Source organism: Schistocerca americana, chromosome 6 (genome assembly GCF_021461395.2).
Source record: "Schistocerca americana isolate TAMUIC-IGC-003095 chromosome 6, iqSchAmer2.1, whole genome shotgun sequence".
Lineage (NCBI taxonomy): Eukaryota > Metazoa > Arthropoda > Insecta > Orthoptera > Acrididae > Schistocerca > Schistocerca americana.
The window spans coordinates 578,502,616-578,520,518 of NC_060124.1; the positions used below are offsets into that span (position 1 = coordinate 578,502,616).

General features: G+C 40.4%; 1 protein-coding gene across 1 annotated transcript in view; it reads right to left on the bottom strand.

Annotated features, from left to right (window-relative positions):
• Positions 1-17,903, bottom strand: part of LOC124619679 (origin recognition complex subunit 6) — a 103,541-nt gene that overhangs the window by 61,556 nt on the left and 24,082 nt on the right. Inside the window, exon 3 of the mRNA XM_047146222.1 lies at positions 3,062-3,225. Within this exon, the coding sequence (XP_047002178.1) occupies positions 3,062-3,225 (164 nt within the window). The remainder of the gene's footprint in view (positions 1-3,061; positions 3,226-17,903) is intronic.

Genomic DNA, 17,903 nt, shown 5'->3' on the forward strand with positions numbered 1-17,903 from the left:
TGATTAGCACTAAAGCAAAAAGGCAGCTGAAACAAGTAGGAAGATTTACATGTTTGAGAAGTTTGGTAAAGATGCAGTAGTGCCACACCTCAAATAGACACTCAAAACATTAACCCAGGGAAGAACATATAGAAGAACTGTGGCTAAAGTTTAAAAGAATAGTTGACCAAACACTGGACAGTTTGTACAGAGTACATAGCTAATGACAGGTGGGACCCTCCAGGGTATTCAGTCACTTCTAAAGAAACAACGACCTCTGCACGATATGTGAAAGACAAAGCGCAGAGCTGTGGAGAGATGCTGAATGAAATGCATTTAGCTGTGAAGAGGACAAAGCATGAAACATTAAATGACTACGATAGCAGAATCTTATGGAAAGATCTCTCACAAAATGTCAAAACCCAAAGAAATTCTGCTCATATGCAAATTTTGTAAGTGTCCAGACACTGAAGGATGACACAGAAACTGAGATGGAGGGTAGTAAAACAAAAGCAGAAATACTGAAATCAGTTTTCAAATGTTCTTTTACTAGGGAAGTCACAGATGTACAGCCCCATTGCCAATGCAAAGATGAGTGACATAGATGTTAGTGTCAGCAGCATTGAGAAACACCCAAAATATGTATAACTAAAGTAGGCTCCAGGGTCCAATGGAAACCCTGTCAGATTTGATATAGAATCTGCAGCAAAGTTAGTTCCTATTTAAACCATAACAACTCACAGATCCCTTGAACAAAAAATTGTGCACAGAGTTTGGAAAAAAAACCATAGGTCACCTAAAGTCTTCAAAAAAGGGTAACAAGTGATCCAGAAAAAATAACCTCCTTCACACAGACCATCACGTATTCCAAAAATACTGATCGTACAAGACCCAACATGGGCTTTTTTCTTATGGCATCCTGAGAAAAGGCATATGACTTGGTAACATAGCAATGTATATTAATGTAAGTACAATTATACACAGTATCGAACAAAATTTATGACTAGGTTGAGGGTTTCTTGCTAGGGAGGATGCAGCATATTTTGTAGAGACTCATATGGAGAGTCATAAAAAAAGTAGAAGTAACAGGTTAGTGTGTTGGGGCCCTTCTTGTTCATGTTGTGTATTACAGACTAGACATATAATATTAATAGCAACCTCAGACATTTTGAAACGAAGCAGTTACCTACAATGAGGTACTGTCTGAAATAGCTGTGTAAATAGTCTATCTGTCTTGGATAAGGTTTGAAAGTAGTGTACAAACTGATAACTAGCTTTAAATATACAGAAATTATGCACTTTGCAATACATAAAAGCTTCATATCCTATTGTTACAGTATCAATGATTCACAGCTAGAATCAGTCAACTTCTACAAATATCTGGATGTGACTGTTTTCGGGATATGAAATGGCGTAGTCCCATAATATCAACTGGGAGTACAGTATTGGCAGACTTGGCTCGATCAACAGGATACTGGGGAAATGCAGTCAGTCTACAAAGGAGACAGCTTATGAATTATTTGTGTGTCCTAGCTCAGAAAATTGCTCTCGAGTGTGGAATCTATGTCAGATTGGACACATGGAACATATGTAAAAAAAACCTGAATTGGCAGACTCAGAAAGATAGACATAAATTATCCTGCAAAAATCTACTCACAAACTTTCAAGGACCAGTATTAAGTGAAAAATCTAGAGATATACTTCACACCCATACATGACAACGATAATGATATCTTAGGCTGGGTGCACAACAACGTCTTAAGCACCACTCCCAGACCCCTAGACATCGTTCCTGTAGAGACTGTGATAACAAAATTAGACTAACTGTGGTATGCAGAGGCATTTACATAGTCATTCTTCCCATGTTTCATATGTAACTGGAATGAGAAGAAACCCTGACGTGCTACCATGCTAAGTACTCTCTACCTACACTTCACGGCAGTTTGCAGAGCATGGAATTCACACATTATAGATCCTGCCAAATGCTTGACTGTAGTAACATTTTCTCATGTCTGATTGCTGACTTTGTGATGAAAAGATACAAAATTAGCTTAATATGTATACGTCAATTCACTGATATAATACAGAATAATTTTCTGGCGCAATTCTACATAGAAACACAAAGAATTCATTCTATAGCAATGTGCCATGAGGATAATATCTAGTTACAATACTGAACTTATATGTCACCAACTGTTTCACAAAAACGGGCAGTGCTACTAGCAACTGCTTCACAATACATTTATTCTTTTTTGAAGTTTGTTGTTAACAATCTGGCACTATTTGAAAATAATTTTAGGTTCATAAATATAACACATCAAACAAAAATAGCCTCCACTATTCGCGACTTAACCTTAGTCACATTAAGTAAGCAGCCATAAAAATCTATGACAACTCCCTTGTGAATAAAAGGTGACGGCAGATAGTTTAAGTTTCAAAAACAAACTGAAATGATTTCTCCCTGACAACTACTACTCCACAGATTACTTTCTGAATGGTTCAAATGGCTCTGAGCACTATGGGACTTAACATCTATGGTCAACAGTCCCCTAGAACTTAGAACTAGTTAAACCTAACTAACCTAAGGACATCACACACATCCATGCCCGAGGCAGGATTCGAACCTGCGACCGTAGCAGTCACGCGGTTCCGGACTGAGCGCCTAGAACCGCGAGACCACCGCGGCCGGCTTACTTTCTGAGTAGGCAGTATGAACATGGTTGGGCTACATTCATCAAATTTTGTCAATGACTGAGATCTTAAGGAAACGATTGAATTACGTAAATGGCTAGCATAGCAGTGCTTACACTGATAAAATGTAACCTGCCGACATGTTTCACATCATGGTAAGTTTTCACTAAAAAGAACCATGGAACAAGGAAAAAATACAAAACCAAACCAACAATCAAAATGTAATGGTTATGGTTATAACACATCACACATATGGTTATAACTCATATTACACATTAAGTAGGTAATTTATGGATATACAAACACATGGAAAATTTGCTATGGATGATAGCACTGTTGCCACTATGAAAAATTTTAAACAAATATTAATGAGATTTTAAAGTTCACTTACTGATCCAAAATTGTCTGAGCAAAGTTGCTTATTTCAGAAATGCCAAGTTGTACACAAATTTTATTCACATCTAGTGTCTCCTCCATTCCTACAAGCTTTTCTATTATGCTGCGATTTGTTATGTATAATCTATTCTTCATTCCAGAAATTCTTACAAAGTCATCCTGGAAACAACATTCAAATAATTTAAATCAGAGGAGCGACATATTATCATCAATCAAAAGAAAATATTCTTTGTTACTGGACATTTCTAGCATCCTGCACATTACATATAATACAATGTCTAAATCATCAATGAAAATTACTTACCTAATGTTAAACAGACCTAATTAATAGTTTTATAAAACTAAAAAGATTTTCAATTTGCACATGTAACTCAAAGAAGATTTAATTGTGTTTTCCACTTTAATTGCTTCATTTCTACTGAGTAGGGTAAGTTCAGGTGCTGAAAGTACTAACACAATGCCTGCTTGTGTGAATGCACTAGTCACGCTGTGGTATGTCAAGTTTTCTTCTATCATAATTGCATATATAGTTTTTCATTGTGTACTCTACAAATCAATAACACACATCACATAATAAAAAAAACACATGGAAAATTTGTGACGGATGACAGCACATTTCTAATGAACCAGTAAAGGATATTTGCCAAAAGTTACTGTGCAGGGAATGGAAGTAAATTTCACGGACTGCACTGTAACTTCAGATATCTGAAACAATTGTGCACAACATCCACAAAAAGCAACTGAGACTGCATACATAGAAAGCTCAGATCCTACAGAGGTCACTGCCAATATATAAGCTTCAACAATGCCGCTCCACATGCAACATTTTAAATCATATTTCCAGACAATAATTTTCTGAAATACATTAAAAGTATTCACAATTCCAAATATGGACAGCCATCAGCTGTATAACAGAACGATGACAATGAAAATTTGTGCCGGACCAGGACACAATCCCGGACACTGTTTATTGCAAGTGGCCGCCTTACCATTTGGCTATCCGAGCATGACTCATGGCCAGACCCTATCTTCCATATGTTGTTAACCACGTGTCCTTAACCTGTATGTATACATCTACTATGTATATTCCCATACAGGGCAGACATTTTACTTGAAAGTTGCTTGCCCGGTGTCAGCGGATAAATACGGTACTGCAATGCTTGTATTATTCTGAATTACGATGCAATGCCCAACATAGCATTGTAATTTGGCACAACAAAGGCTTTGCAGTATCTTAAAATTTTCCATGTCAAATAAACACAGTGTGTAATCTAAATGTCATATTACAGGAACAACAAATACGTTTAAGTTCTGGATATGGGTTTCAGAATATCCACATAACAGAATACTCACAAAGAAAAATTTCCAAGGCGGTATAGGGGACAAGATAGACCCTGACATGGTCACCGCATTTCACATAGCTCAGCTGCTTCTTTTGGATTTAATTAAGTACTGGGTTTATATCCCTAAAGCACAGATCCTCAACACCCCTCAGTAATAATGCAACCAGCAGCATCACACTGTGGAAAGGCTACGAGATGGAACTGACTACAGAATGCCAATCCACTCTGTAAACCAAAGCAGGCCAAGTTAAAAATTATAATATTACTGTTGCAACTGAAATTCTAAACTCCTAAGAATTGTGTGTGCAATCACAGGGTGTATATACGTGGACAAGGAAAAAAAATTCCCAGATTCTTCTCGGATTTCCCGGTTAAAAATACAGTTTCTCCCGGGTGACTGTATATTTCCCCTTATCAATCCTTTGAATGATTATGGTTTTATACACAGCCGTACAATTTCCCAGCACTTTAGAAAACGAAACTCAGGGAAAAAGACACGTTTTGGAAATATCTTTGATGTGCAGCAACATGTACGCTGCGTATTATCGTATTACGAGAGTATACATTGGAATTCCACCAAATACCGCATGTTACTTTCCGAATCATTGAAATCGAGATTTTGATGCGCTTTTGTAAGCCATTCATAGCTCATGTCACGTGATCTCGCCAGCCGATGACAGCGGATATTCAGAGCATAGGACATGTGATGTAGTCAGCCAACAGCAACATCACGTTGAGTAGCACGAACACACAAACAGGGAAAGTTAATAGCTTAAATTAATATACATAGCGCTGCTACAACAAAAGCAAAGCTTTCACATACAGGGTGAGTCACCTATTGGCAGACTTACCGCTGGATATATTTCGTAAACCACATCAAATATTGACGAATCGATTCCACAGACCGAACGTGAGGAGAGGGGCTAGTGTAATTGGTTAATACAAACCATAAAAAAATGCACGGAAGTATGTTTTTTAACACAAACCTATGTTTTTTTAAATGGAACCCCGTTAGTTTTGTTAGCACATCTAAACATATAAACAAATACGTAATCAGTGCCATTTGTTGCATTGTAAAATGTTAATTACATCCGGAGATATTGTAACCTAAAGTTGACGCTTGAGTACCACTCCTCCGCTGTTCGATCGTGTGTATCGGAGAGCACCGAATTACGTAGGGATCCAAAGGGAACGGTGATGGACCTTAGGTACAGAAGAGACTGGAACAGCACATTACGTCCACATGCTAACACCTCCTTATTGGGCTTTTTCACTGACGCACATGTACATTATCATGAGGGGTGAGGTACACGTACACACGTGGTTTCCATTTTCAATTACGGAGTGGAATAGTGTGTGTCCCGACATGTCAGGCCAATAGATGTTCAATGTGATGGCCATCATTTGCTGCACACAATTGCAATCTCTGGCGTAATGAATGTCGTACACGCCGCAGTACATCTGGTGTAATGTTGCCGCAGGCTGCCACAATACGTTGTTTCATATCCTCTGGGGTTGTAGGCACATCATGGTACACATTCTCCTTTAACGTACCCCACAGAAAGAAGTCCAGAGGTGTAAGATCAGGAGAACAGGCTGGCCAATTTATGCGTCCTCCACGTCCTATGAAATGCCCGTCGAACATCCTGTCAAGGGTCAGCCTAGTGTTAATTGCGGAATGTGCAGGTGCACCATCATGCTGATACCACATACGTCGACACGTTCCCAGTGGGACATTTTCGAGCAACACTGGCAGATCATTCTGTAGAAACGCAATGTATGTTGCAGCTGTTTGGGCCCCTGCAATGAAGTGAGGACCAATAAGGTGGTCGCCAATGATTCCGCACCATACATTTACAGTCCTCGGTCGCTGTCGCTCTACCTGTCTGAGCCAGCGAGGATTGTCCACGGACCAGTAATGAATGTTCCGTAGATTCACTGCCCCGTGGTTTGTGAAACCTGCTTCATCGATAAACAGGTAGAACTGCAACGCATTCTCTGTTAATGCCCATTGACAGAATTGCACTCGATGATTAAAGTCATCACCATGTAATTGCTGATGTAGCGACACATGAAACGGGTGAAAGCGGTGACGATGCAGTATGCGCATGACACTACTTTGACTCAGTCCATCGGCTCTCGCAATGTCCCGTGTACTCGTGTGGGTTCATGGCAACAGCAGCTAACACACCAACTGCACCCGCTTCTCCTGTGACGGGCCTGTTACGGACCCGTTTGCATGCTACGACCATACCTGTTGCATACAGTTGACAGTAGATGTTTTGCAATGTGCAGCACATTGGATGCTCTCTGTCCGGGTAAAGTTCTGCATACACCCTGCAGGCTTCAGCTGCATTTCGTCGACATTCGCCATAGATGTGTATCACCTCCGCCTTTTCAGAGTTCGAATACACCATGGTCACAGTTCCTACAACACTACACTATAACAGACGTCTGGTAACACAGTGTACTACAGTTGGTCTGCGTGCAGAGACGAATGCAGAATAACAATAGCAGCAAGCGCTACATGCGGACACTGCGACAGCTAGACCAAACCACAACAGTGCACTACAGCCACACTCGTAAACACGGTCATCATCGTAAACATGTCCCTGCAAATGCTGCTCGCCGACCGTGGCCCGTGTTTGCTACAACACGCAACTGAACGTCGGAGGTTTCAAGCGTCAACTTTAGGTTACAATATCTCCGGATGTAATTAACATTTTACAATGCAACAAACGGCACTGATTACGTATTTGTTTATATGTTCAAATGTGCTAACAAAACTAACAGGGTTCCATTTTAAAAAAACGTAGGTTTGTGTTAAAAAACATACTTCCATGCATTTTTGTATGGTTTGTATTAAACAATTACACTAGCCCCTCTCCTCACGTTCGGTTTGTGGAATCGGTTCGTCCGTATTTGATGTGGTTTACGAAATATATCCAGCGGTAACCTTAGATGACTCACCCTGTATAATACTGGTCTCAAACTGCAAGAGAAACTAAGCTTTCGCATATACTGTTGATCTTATTTGCGGATGTTACACTTTCACATACATCACACAAATGTGTCCGTGAAATTTTTAATAATGACATAAATTTCCGATCTTCAGGGTTCCTTCTCTAAATGGCTCATCATCAAAGAGTTGGTTTTTAAATGAGAGTCAAATGCTCTGTGATCTAATAAATTCATGGTATATTCTTGCACATAGTTCAACTTAAGTAAAAGGATATTTACTTTGAAAGTAACACTTTTCAAGCCACTGTTCGCAATATTTTCCCGCGACCTGTTAGAAATAGGTTCGTTTCAGCGGTTGCCAGAGAGCGCACATAACAGGCGACACCGCGCTTGGGTAGCTATCATGACTTAGGAAGCCCGTATGTACGTACGTGTAAAAAATTGATAGATCATACATTATGTCATAAAAGAAACCAGACATCAGGTGATACTCCAAGAGCATCAGAATTTCGTGGACCACACTAAAATGTGCACATTTAAAGTGCATACTTAAAGGGCACATTCGTATGTCCAGATTCCCAATGAAGTAGCCGGCCTGGTTGACCGAGTGGTTCTAGGCGTTACAGTCTGGAATCGCACGACCGCTACGGTCGCAGGTTCGAACCCAGCCGCGGGCATGGATGTGTGTGAAGTCCTTAGGTTAGTTAGGTTTAAGTAGTTCTAAGTTCTAGGGGACTGATGACCTCAGAAGTTAAGTCCCATAGTGTTCAGAGCCATTTGAACCTAATGAAGTAGACCTCGACCTGACACTAAGCTTTTCGGGATGTGAATTTTCTTGTAGCACCAGTACTGGTTCTTTATTATGGCATAATGCCATACGTGCTAGAAAATGAAAACGTGCAATTGAAATGCAGCGAACAGTTGAAAATAGCCAGTACTGTGGAATTAAACATTTCGTTTCAAGTACATTGACTGCCTCTGCGGAAAAGGTTAACAAAAGTCAAATTTCTTTAGCAAACAGACAAAAATAATGTCATAGTTCCGCAAGGCGATTGATGCTTGACTGTCAAAGAGGTGGAAATAAAATAAAATCTGAAACTAATGACATATTTCTACCTCCCGTAATTATGTTAATGTGTTTTAATTCACTTGATAGCTCCTGAACACAGATATCCGTTTTGTTTTCATTTGACGTGAGAGTAAACGAAGCGGAAACAGCAAAATCACTAAATGTAAACACGAGTCACGTGGAGACTACCCACTATATCTCAGACTGCTCTGCACATCGGCCCCGGATCTACATTTGCAAACCGGGTCAATACTAAAAAAATCGAATTTTCAAAATATGTTCATCTTGTAATGCACATCTTTCTGAAAAGTCTGAAACACAAAACATATGTACTTGAGGAAATGTAAGACATATTATTTGGTCTTATGCCAAAGTGCAGTGCCACGCCTCTTCTTAAAGCATTTTTCTACCGCACGTCCAAACTATATTCAGGAGAGTGGAAATTGAAATGTCCTACGGTGCCTCTCCTGCTCCCAGTTGACCGGTTCGACAGCCTGCCCCTCTTAAAATAAATCTCGCAATTAATAGCGGATGGGATTATTTGTAATCAAGAAACCAAGAACTCTTCGGAAAATCTGAACTCTTTATTGGCTATTAGTTAATAACTTGCTGTTTTGTGTGACATAAAATCAAATATAGGATATATAAAACCAATACTGACAAGAGATACACAAGAAATTACACATTTCTTCAAACCTTAGCTCCTAGCATTTTTTTTCTAATCTTGCTGCAGCTTTACATGGCGTGCTTTCCTTTCTGCAAAAGAATCTCTTAACCCATCAAATGTTTTGCTAATACTGAAAAAGATATTAATACAAATAATAGCTAAGACTGGTGTGGTTTCTCGATCTCATTACATCTATGTCACTGTCTGCTACATAAATCAAAATAGGTCTTTCTAATATAGCAGCAATTTTGTAACACACCAAATAAACGAGACCGTTTTGGCACAAATGGCCATTTTTATAACACGACAGAATATAATCCACGAAGTACCAATATCAAATGCCTATCTATTAGGCCTACTACAGGCAAAAAGCTTTATGTTAGGCAATAGTTTCACACTTCATTCATACGCACCAGCTTCTCAAGCATGAGATCGAAAAGTAGTATTACGAAATTTTTATATAAATTTGGAATCGTCTTATTCTTCCATAATTTGTGTGATGTCCCCGTTTCTTCTCCTTCCTCGTTCTAACAAAGTCTTGTCATCACCAATTCTGTAGCTATTGCTGCCTGTCAAAATTTGTTCGCTGATTAACTTCACTAACCCTGCCAGAATCACAGGTTTAGTTATTCCACGATCTGGCCAAAAATTTTCTGTCAAAATTTCATTTTCTGGGATACACCGAGAAGATAATACAGAATCTTTCTCAGCTGTTATTCCTGCCAGTCGTTTATTTCCACTCTGGTAGTCTGAATCTATGGATTTCGCTAGTAATTATAACAATGCTGATCATTCTCAAATCAAACCCAATTAAGCACTTAATCAGACAGCGATTGGCATCCATCCTTTTTAGCTTTACTCCCTCAGCTCGTATAGCCCCGTCCCCTTTTCGTCTGAGGAAAGTTTATTTCTAGATGCGACGAGGATTCTCCTGACAGAGACATCACGTACACTATGCATGCATTCAAAAGTCAACTTATGAGTCATTCAGAAATCAACTTAAAATGTGCTAAAAATGTTCAAAAACCAACAGGGAAGCGTTTCAAAATCATATGAATGATCGATAGACAAACGTGTGCTGGTTGCTAGGCGCTTTGTGAAACAAGTTTTTTTTCCTCAAGAATATGAATTTGGAGTCCCCTTTTCCTGGTAACATCTAGCTGCTTGCTGCGACTGCTTGCACAGCCAACACCCACATTCCTGTAGCCAGAAGCGGGAGAATCTACTACTCAAATCCGACTGAACTGCGCATGCGCATGAGCCCGTTCGTAAATGCTGAAACGAATCTAATGTAAACAGTTGTGACTTCACGCTCATCGGAGGCAATTTGTTGTTATGAAGCAAGGCATAGTCTTGCTAAAGCCTTCGACACATTTTGCTGTTGGGAGACGCTTGCATGAGCACTGTGCGTCGTCGTTTTGTTTTTTTTTTCTCTCGTTTACGTTTTATTGTTGAAGTATTATTCTGCAGTAGCGGGATACAGTAATATCCTTTGTTGGAGTATAGGTTCTTACCAGTCAAAATTACAAAAATTTAACTGAAAACTAAAACAATGAAAAATTCCCGGAATTCTAAAAATATCCTGGGTTTTTCCGTTTTCTCCCGGATGAAAAAATACTGCGGTTTTTCCCGGATCTCCCGGTTGTCCCGGGTCGTAACACCCTGAATCAGTTCTCTATTTGTATTAGTTTGAATTTTGGAAATTTGTAATGTTCCATCCCTTTACCATCTTCCGTAATGTGTCTGCTTTCTCCTACATTTTTGTCCATTTTACTAATTTTATCAGAAGGATGATTCCTTTGAGTTTCCTCCTTGTTCTCTCAAGAACCGGTCTCTCTCATCTTGGAGTCTGAGTGACCTGCCTTTCATTTCTAACCTTCCACCTTTCCTTCTTTCCTCCCTGGCAAATGAGGCAAAATTTCTGTTTCTTCTTCGCGTTCCACTGTCCCTTTTTATACATATCAATAAAATAAATATTCTACTAGACTAATCGGGGTCACTTATGGGATGGGCATGCAAAATTCCACTTTAAAAATCATTTTGCTTGTACCTGGAAACAAACCAACATTTTCTGTCGACAATGAGCATCACTTGAAATACGTGATGAGAACTGTTTCTTTGGGCTTACTACACCTACACAATCTGAAAACAAAATTGCAAATATCTACTCAAACACCAGGGAACAAGTGCCTGACAACTCTTGGGAGGCAAACCATGTATAAACATTTTCAGTTTTAACAGGGTCTATGAGTGGTGCTGGAATTTCACCTTATCATTGTAAGGTTTAATGGCAAGCCATTTTATTTTCTTAATTTCTCAACCCTTGCAGTTGATGCCGTATGTTAATAATTTTACAGACAATATTAATATGAAGGCTGTTCAAATAGTATCTGACTTTTCTTCGTACAGTCAATCTTTATTCATATACAATATTATGAAAAGAAAAGTTGCCACTCACTATATAGCAGAGATGCTGAGTCGCAGATAGGCACAACAAAAAGACTGTCTTTTTGTTGTGCCTATCTGCAACTCAGTACCTCTGCTATATGGTGAGTAGCTACTCGTTACATGGCATCCTGGGTTTTCCATTGTTTGATTTACTCAGATACAATTGTTTGACACTAATCGCTTTCAAAGTAGTCCCCTTCAGCTTCTCCACAGCCTTCCAGTGTGCTGCTACTGCTGGAAGCATTGCTGGAAAGCCTCTTTTGATATGGCGCACAGCTGCTCCATTGGATTCTGCATAATGTCTTCCCTGCTCTGAAATCTGGTCCGTTTTAGAGACTTGGGAAACCCCAGAAGTCACTTAGTGGTACATGAGGGGAATAGGTAGGAAGACAAACCACAACAGTGTTGTGTTTGGCCACAAATCGCTGAATTAATTGCGAGTAGTGGGCGGGTGCATTATTGTGGTGGAGGTGCCAGCTGCCTGCTGCGCAGCATCTGGTTGTTTGTATGTCACTGTTTCACGAAGACGATACAGACCTTCTTGACAGAGTTCCTCATTAATGTTAGTACCTTCTGTGGTGTCCTTGAGACGGGCCATACCACTGGGCTCAAAGAAGGCAGTCAATATAACTGTAACACTGCTGAGATCCAGCCTCACTTTTTTGGGTGTTGGGCATCATGAATGTTTCCACTGCAATAAATGGAACTTTGTTTCTGGGTAATATCCATAAGCTGAGCACTCATCACCAGTGATCATTGTGTTAAGAATGTTGAGATTAGTATTCACAATATTCAGCACATCCTGTATGATCTCCGAACGAATTTGCTTCTGCTCAGTTGTTAGCAACTTTGGCACAAATTTCGCTGAGATCCTCCTGTGGTCTAAATGTTCTGTTGAAATGGAATGAACGGACCCAATACTCATTTTAATCTGATCTGCAAGTTTTCTGATCATCATTCATCTATCCTGCATCACCGGGGTACTTACAGGATCAATAACAACCTCATTTGCAGATGTTAAGAGCCTATCTGAATATGCTTAAGCTTCACTTACGAATAGTCACCTTCGAAACAGCTGTACCAATGCTTTATCTGTATGGTACCCACTACTACACCCCCGACACTTGTTGAATCTTACATATTGTTTGTTTAAACATGGGAATGCCAAGCTTAAAACAAAATTTGATGCAATAATGTTGTTCCACTTTTTCTGTCATTTTGTCTGCAATACAAAATCTGATGACTACAACTTACTTGTGTTCAGTCGTCAACAGCTAGCAAATGACTGTTTTGTAACAGGTTAAAAAAAGGATGGCCAAAGCAGTTGGTGAAGGAGGCAAGGACAAGGGTCCTCCAGACCCAGCATGTGGCAGTAGATGCCCCAACCACTCACCCCAGCATCAGCCTCAAAATTGCTTAAAACATTATATCTTTCATGGAGAAAACAGAGAATCAAATCAACTGTTCACTTTCACAGAAAAGATGGAGAACCAGTCCAAGGGTCTACAGGTCATCTGCAAACAATAGAGGGAAAGAATTTGAAAGACCATGTTCAGCATGGAGAGTCAGGGGGCAACATTACACCAGGATGTGTGGGAGGGAGGGGGGCCGGGATGTGTTGCTCATTAAATAAACTAAAACTATGGAATAATCTGGTATGGCTGATGTAGAAGTAACATAGGGCATTGGATTCCTTCTGGGAGGAATGAAAGGAAGAGCACCATGCAATAGAAGTCTCTTCAACAGAGCGGATTTTATTAGATGAGGTAGTAGCCTTATTTCAGCCCACGAAAATGCACTTGAGATCATGAAGTGGATGTTGGACATGTAACTTCATCTCTTGTCAAATAGTTAGCCATTTCATTTCCCAGCATACGCATGCAACTTGGGACCCAGAGAAAGACGACGGAGCATGCACAACAGCTCAGGTCAGAGAGAAGGTCACAAATACCAGATACGAGTATCACAGAGTGACTAGAGTCACATCAATCAATAACTGGGAGACTGCTCATGGAGTCACTACAAATTACAAAGTCAAGGGAGGTGTTTCATAAAATGTGGGGTTCTGTTAGTGGCTCTGATCTCTGCTGCAACACACTACATGTTCTCGGCAACAAATGATGTTCTTGACAGGCAGGGGATGTAAAAGTTTATCCCATCTACATCTACGTCTACATGGATACTCTGAAAATCACATTCAAGTGCCTGGCAGAGGGTTCATCGAACCACCTTCACAATTCTCTATTATTCCAATCTCGTATAGCGTGCGGAAAGAATGAACATCTATATCTTTCCGTGCGAGCTCTGATTTCCCTTATTTTATCATGGTGATCGTTCCTCCTTAGGTAGGTCAGTGTCAACAAAATATTTTTGCATTCGGAGGAAAAAATTGGTGATAGGAATTTTGTGAAAAGATTCCGTCGCAACAAAAAACGCCTTTCTTTTAATAATTTCCAGCCCAAATCCTGTATCATTTCTGTGACACTCTCTCCCATATTTTGCAATAATACAAAATGTGCTGCCTTTCTTTGAACTTTTTCAATATACTCCGTCAGTCCTATCTGGTAAGGATCCCACATCGTGCAGCAGCATTCTAAAAGAGGACGGACAAGCGTAGTGTAGGCAGTGTCCTTAGTAAGTCTGTTACATTTTCTATGAGTCTGCCAATAAAACGCAGTCTTTGATTAGCCCTACCCAAAACATTTTCTATGTGTTCCTTCCAATTTAAGTTGTTCGTAATTGTAATACCCAGGTATTTAGTTTAATTTATGGCTTTTAGATTAGACTGATTTATTGTGTAACCAAAGTTTAACGAGTTCCTTTTTGGCACTCATGTGGATGACCTCACACTTCTCGTTATTTAGGGTCAACTGTCACTTTTTGCACCATTCCGATAGCTTTTCTAAATCATTTTGCAGTTTGTTCTGATCTTCTGATGGCTTTATTAGTCGATAAACGACAGCGTCATCTGCAAACAACTGAAGACGGTTGCTCAGATTGTCTCCAAAATAGTTTATATAGATAATGAACAGCAAAGGGCCTATAACGCTACCTTGGGGAACGCCTGAAATCACATCTGTTTTACTCGATGACTTTCTGTCAATTACTATGAACTGTGACCTCTCTGACAGGAAATCACAAATCCAGTCACATAACTGAGATGATATTCCATAAGCAAGTAATTTCACTACGGGCCGCTTGTGTGGTACAGTGACGTTAACAATATGGACCTGTAATTTAGTGCATTACTCCTACTACCTTTCTTGAATATTGGTGTGACCTGTGCAACTTTCCAGTCTTTGGGTGCAGATCTTTCGTCGAGCAAAAGGTTGTATATGATTGTTAAGTATGGAGCTAAAGCATCAGCATACTCCGACAGGAACCTAGTTGGTATACAGTCTGGACCAGAAGACTTGCTTTCATTAAGTGATTTAAGTTGCTTCACTACTCCGAGGATATTTACTTCTACGTTACTCATATTGGCAGCTGTTCTCGATTCGAAGTCTGGAATATTTACTTCGTCTTCATTTGTGAAGGCATTTTGGAAGGCTGTGTTTAGTCACTCTGCTTTGGCAGCACTGTCTTCAATAGTACCTCCATTATTATTGCACAGAGAAGGCATTGATTGTTTCTTGCTGCTAACACACTTCACATACGACCAGAATCTCTTTGGATTTTCTGCCAGGTTTCTAGACAAAGTTTCGTTGTGAAAACTGTTATAGGCATCTCACATTTAAGTTCACACTAAATTTTGAGCTTCTGTAAAAGATCGCCATTCTTGGGGATTTTGCGTCTGTTAAAAAATTTGGCATTTTTTGTTTTGTTGTTTCTGCAACGGTGTTCTAGCCCATTTTGTGTACCAAGGAGGTTCAGCTCCATCGTTTGTTAATTTATTTGGTATAAATCTCTCAATTGCTGCTGACACTATTTCTTTGAATTTTAGCCACATCTGGTCTACACTTATATTATTAATTTGGAATGAGTGGAGAATGTCTCTTAGGAAGGCGTCAAGTGAATTTTTATCTGCTTTTTTGAATAAGTATATTTTTCACTGATTTGGGGATTTTAATATTCAATCTTGCTACGACAACTCTGTGTGCATCTTATCTATGGTTTTAGAGCTGTCAGTGTAAATGATGACAGCACCCTGGTACTCCTGAAGAGCTAAGAGGAACAGACACTGACAGGTCATGGGTACGACTAAAACTGCAGGTCTCGAAATAGATAAGTCCTAACTCGTGGTCTTGGTATTATCCGAGGGGAGAGCGTGCAGGGAAACGGGGAGCACAGACTACGGAGGTTAAGTGGAGCTCCTGGCAGAGGGCTTCAAGGTACACTCAGCTGATGATCCCACATGAGGGTGGGTGTCGGGATCAATGGCCATGGTATGCAAGAATAATTTTATAAGTTGGAAGATTAGGAAATTTTCAGAGAATGATTTCGCAAGCGAGTAAAGGTTGGTGCCATAAGGACTTGTTGTGTACTACTTTATACACAATGATAAGGAGGTGTGGGCTAGAGAGGCGTGGAACAGTCGTCGTCATACAGAAGCTGGACAAGAGCACAAATGATTAGCAAACACACAAATACAGTAAAGAGAAGTTTTACTTGACTTGTAGCTTTCTTCCAGCATTGAGAAGAAACTTTACAACAGAACAAACAGCAATCAAGTCCAGCTATTACAAGAAGCAAACTAAAGCATCATACAGTGTGAGGCTACTGCCACTCGTACACGAGGAAACTATCGATTGTTGACTAAGACTGAAGACTGTCACAGACTGCGACTGAGACTGGGCTGTGTGTAGCTGCTGCCGGCCATCCTACACTGCAGTGGCAGAGGGCGCTCATAGTTATAGCAACTGAAGGTGTGGCCTAGCAAGCGTACATCACTGGAGCTGTCGGGACCCTGGGCGACCCCTACGGCATGTGTTTGCATTGCCAAAAGTGAGATGCCCATGAGCATGGTATCGATCTATGATATCAGTGAACTGAAGAGGGAATATCAACACTTCAACGAGGAGACAATCTACAGCTCTAGTCCAGAAGGTTCCAGTTGTCTGCCTCATAATGACAGACTGGTGCTGCTGATCCATAAACCTGACACCCACAGCCCAGTCAAGATTAGACCAGAGCCCAGTAAATATGGAGAATAGTAGAATGATCTGCACCCCAAGACACGGGAAAAGAAGCAGAGAGCATTACACTTCCGCATGCACCTAATCTTCAGTTGACAAAGATGGGACAGCCAAATAAGCTTTTTATCGAAAGGGAGACCCAAAATCAGAGACTGTGCGACAACATCCAAGTGCAGGGTACACAAGTAGAATTCTAGGTCAGGATGGACTGTCATATGAGGACAGAAATGCACAGTTCGCATTTTCATGGGAGAGAATCAGAAGCCATGGAAAAGGATCCACATGGAGGCCCTTTGGATGGCACCTTGGTGCTGGCATTCAGCCAATGTCACAGTTTGGGCACTATAACAAATGCAAAAGTCATTGACATATACTGCAGGGGTGAGCAGCAGTCCAACAGAGATCATGAGCCCATTGATGCTGATGAGGAAGTAACACTTATAAGCAGGATTGCACGATACTGTTCTCTTGGAAAGCTGAGTAATGTACCAACTCTAACCCGAAACAACTGGTGGGGTAGAAACTGACAAACAAAAATCTGTTGAGAGCCTCAAAAGCCCTAGTCATAGAGGGTAAGTAAAATGTCATGAAGAAGCCTGTCAGATTGCTATTTCCAGCCTCAACAGATAGCTTGTTGAGGATCGCCCATCCCAGAAACCGAACTGATAGGGCGGACAAAAGGCTCATGATTCAACGACATAATCACCATGGTATCATCCTTTCAAGCAGTTTGTAGAGCATGTTGGCAAGACTAATCTGTCAGCAGCTGCAGATGAACATAGGGTTTTTGCCTGGTTTAAGGATTAGGATGACGGTAATATTGAAAAGCCAAAATAGTTGAAGACTTTAAGGATAGGGCACCTCTGAGTTAACAGTCGCATGTTGGATCATTGGATTATAAATTGAATCAGGTCCTGGAGCTGTGTAGTGTGCCAAGTGAAGAGCCTGAAGCAGTTAGCAGTCAGCATAAGATTCATCACGTAATTTGGCAACAGGTGATGGACAATAGGTACAGCTCTTCAACTTGGTTTTTATATGTTCAAAAGGTAGCAGAGCAAGAAGAAGAAGCCGACACTGTCACAAAGTAGGTCACGAGGTGTTCAGCAAGAACTGGGACTTGGAACAAACACCACCATGAAGGAACATACCAGGAATGGTGGTTGATCTTTGGTGGCCCGGAAGACTACAGAGCTTGGCCCACATCTGAGATGAAG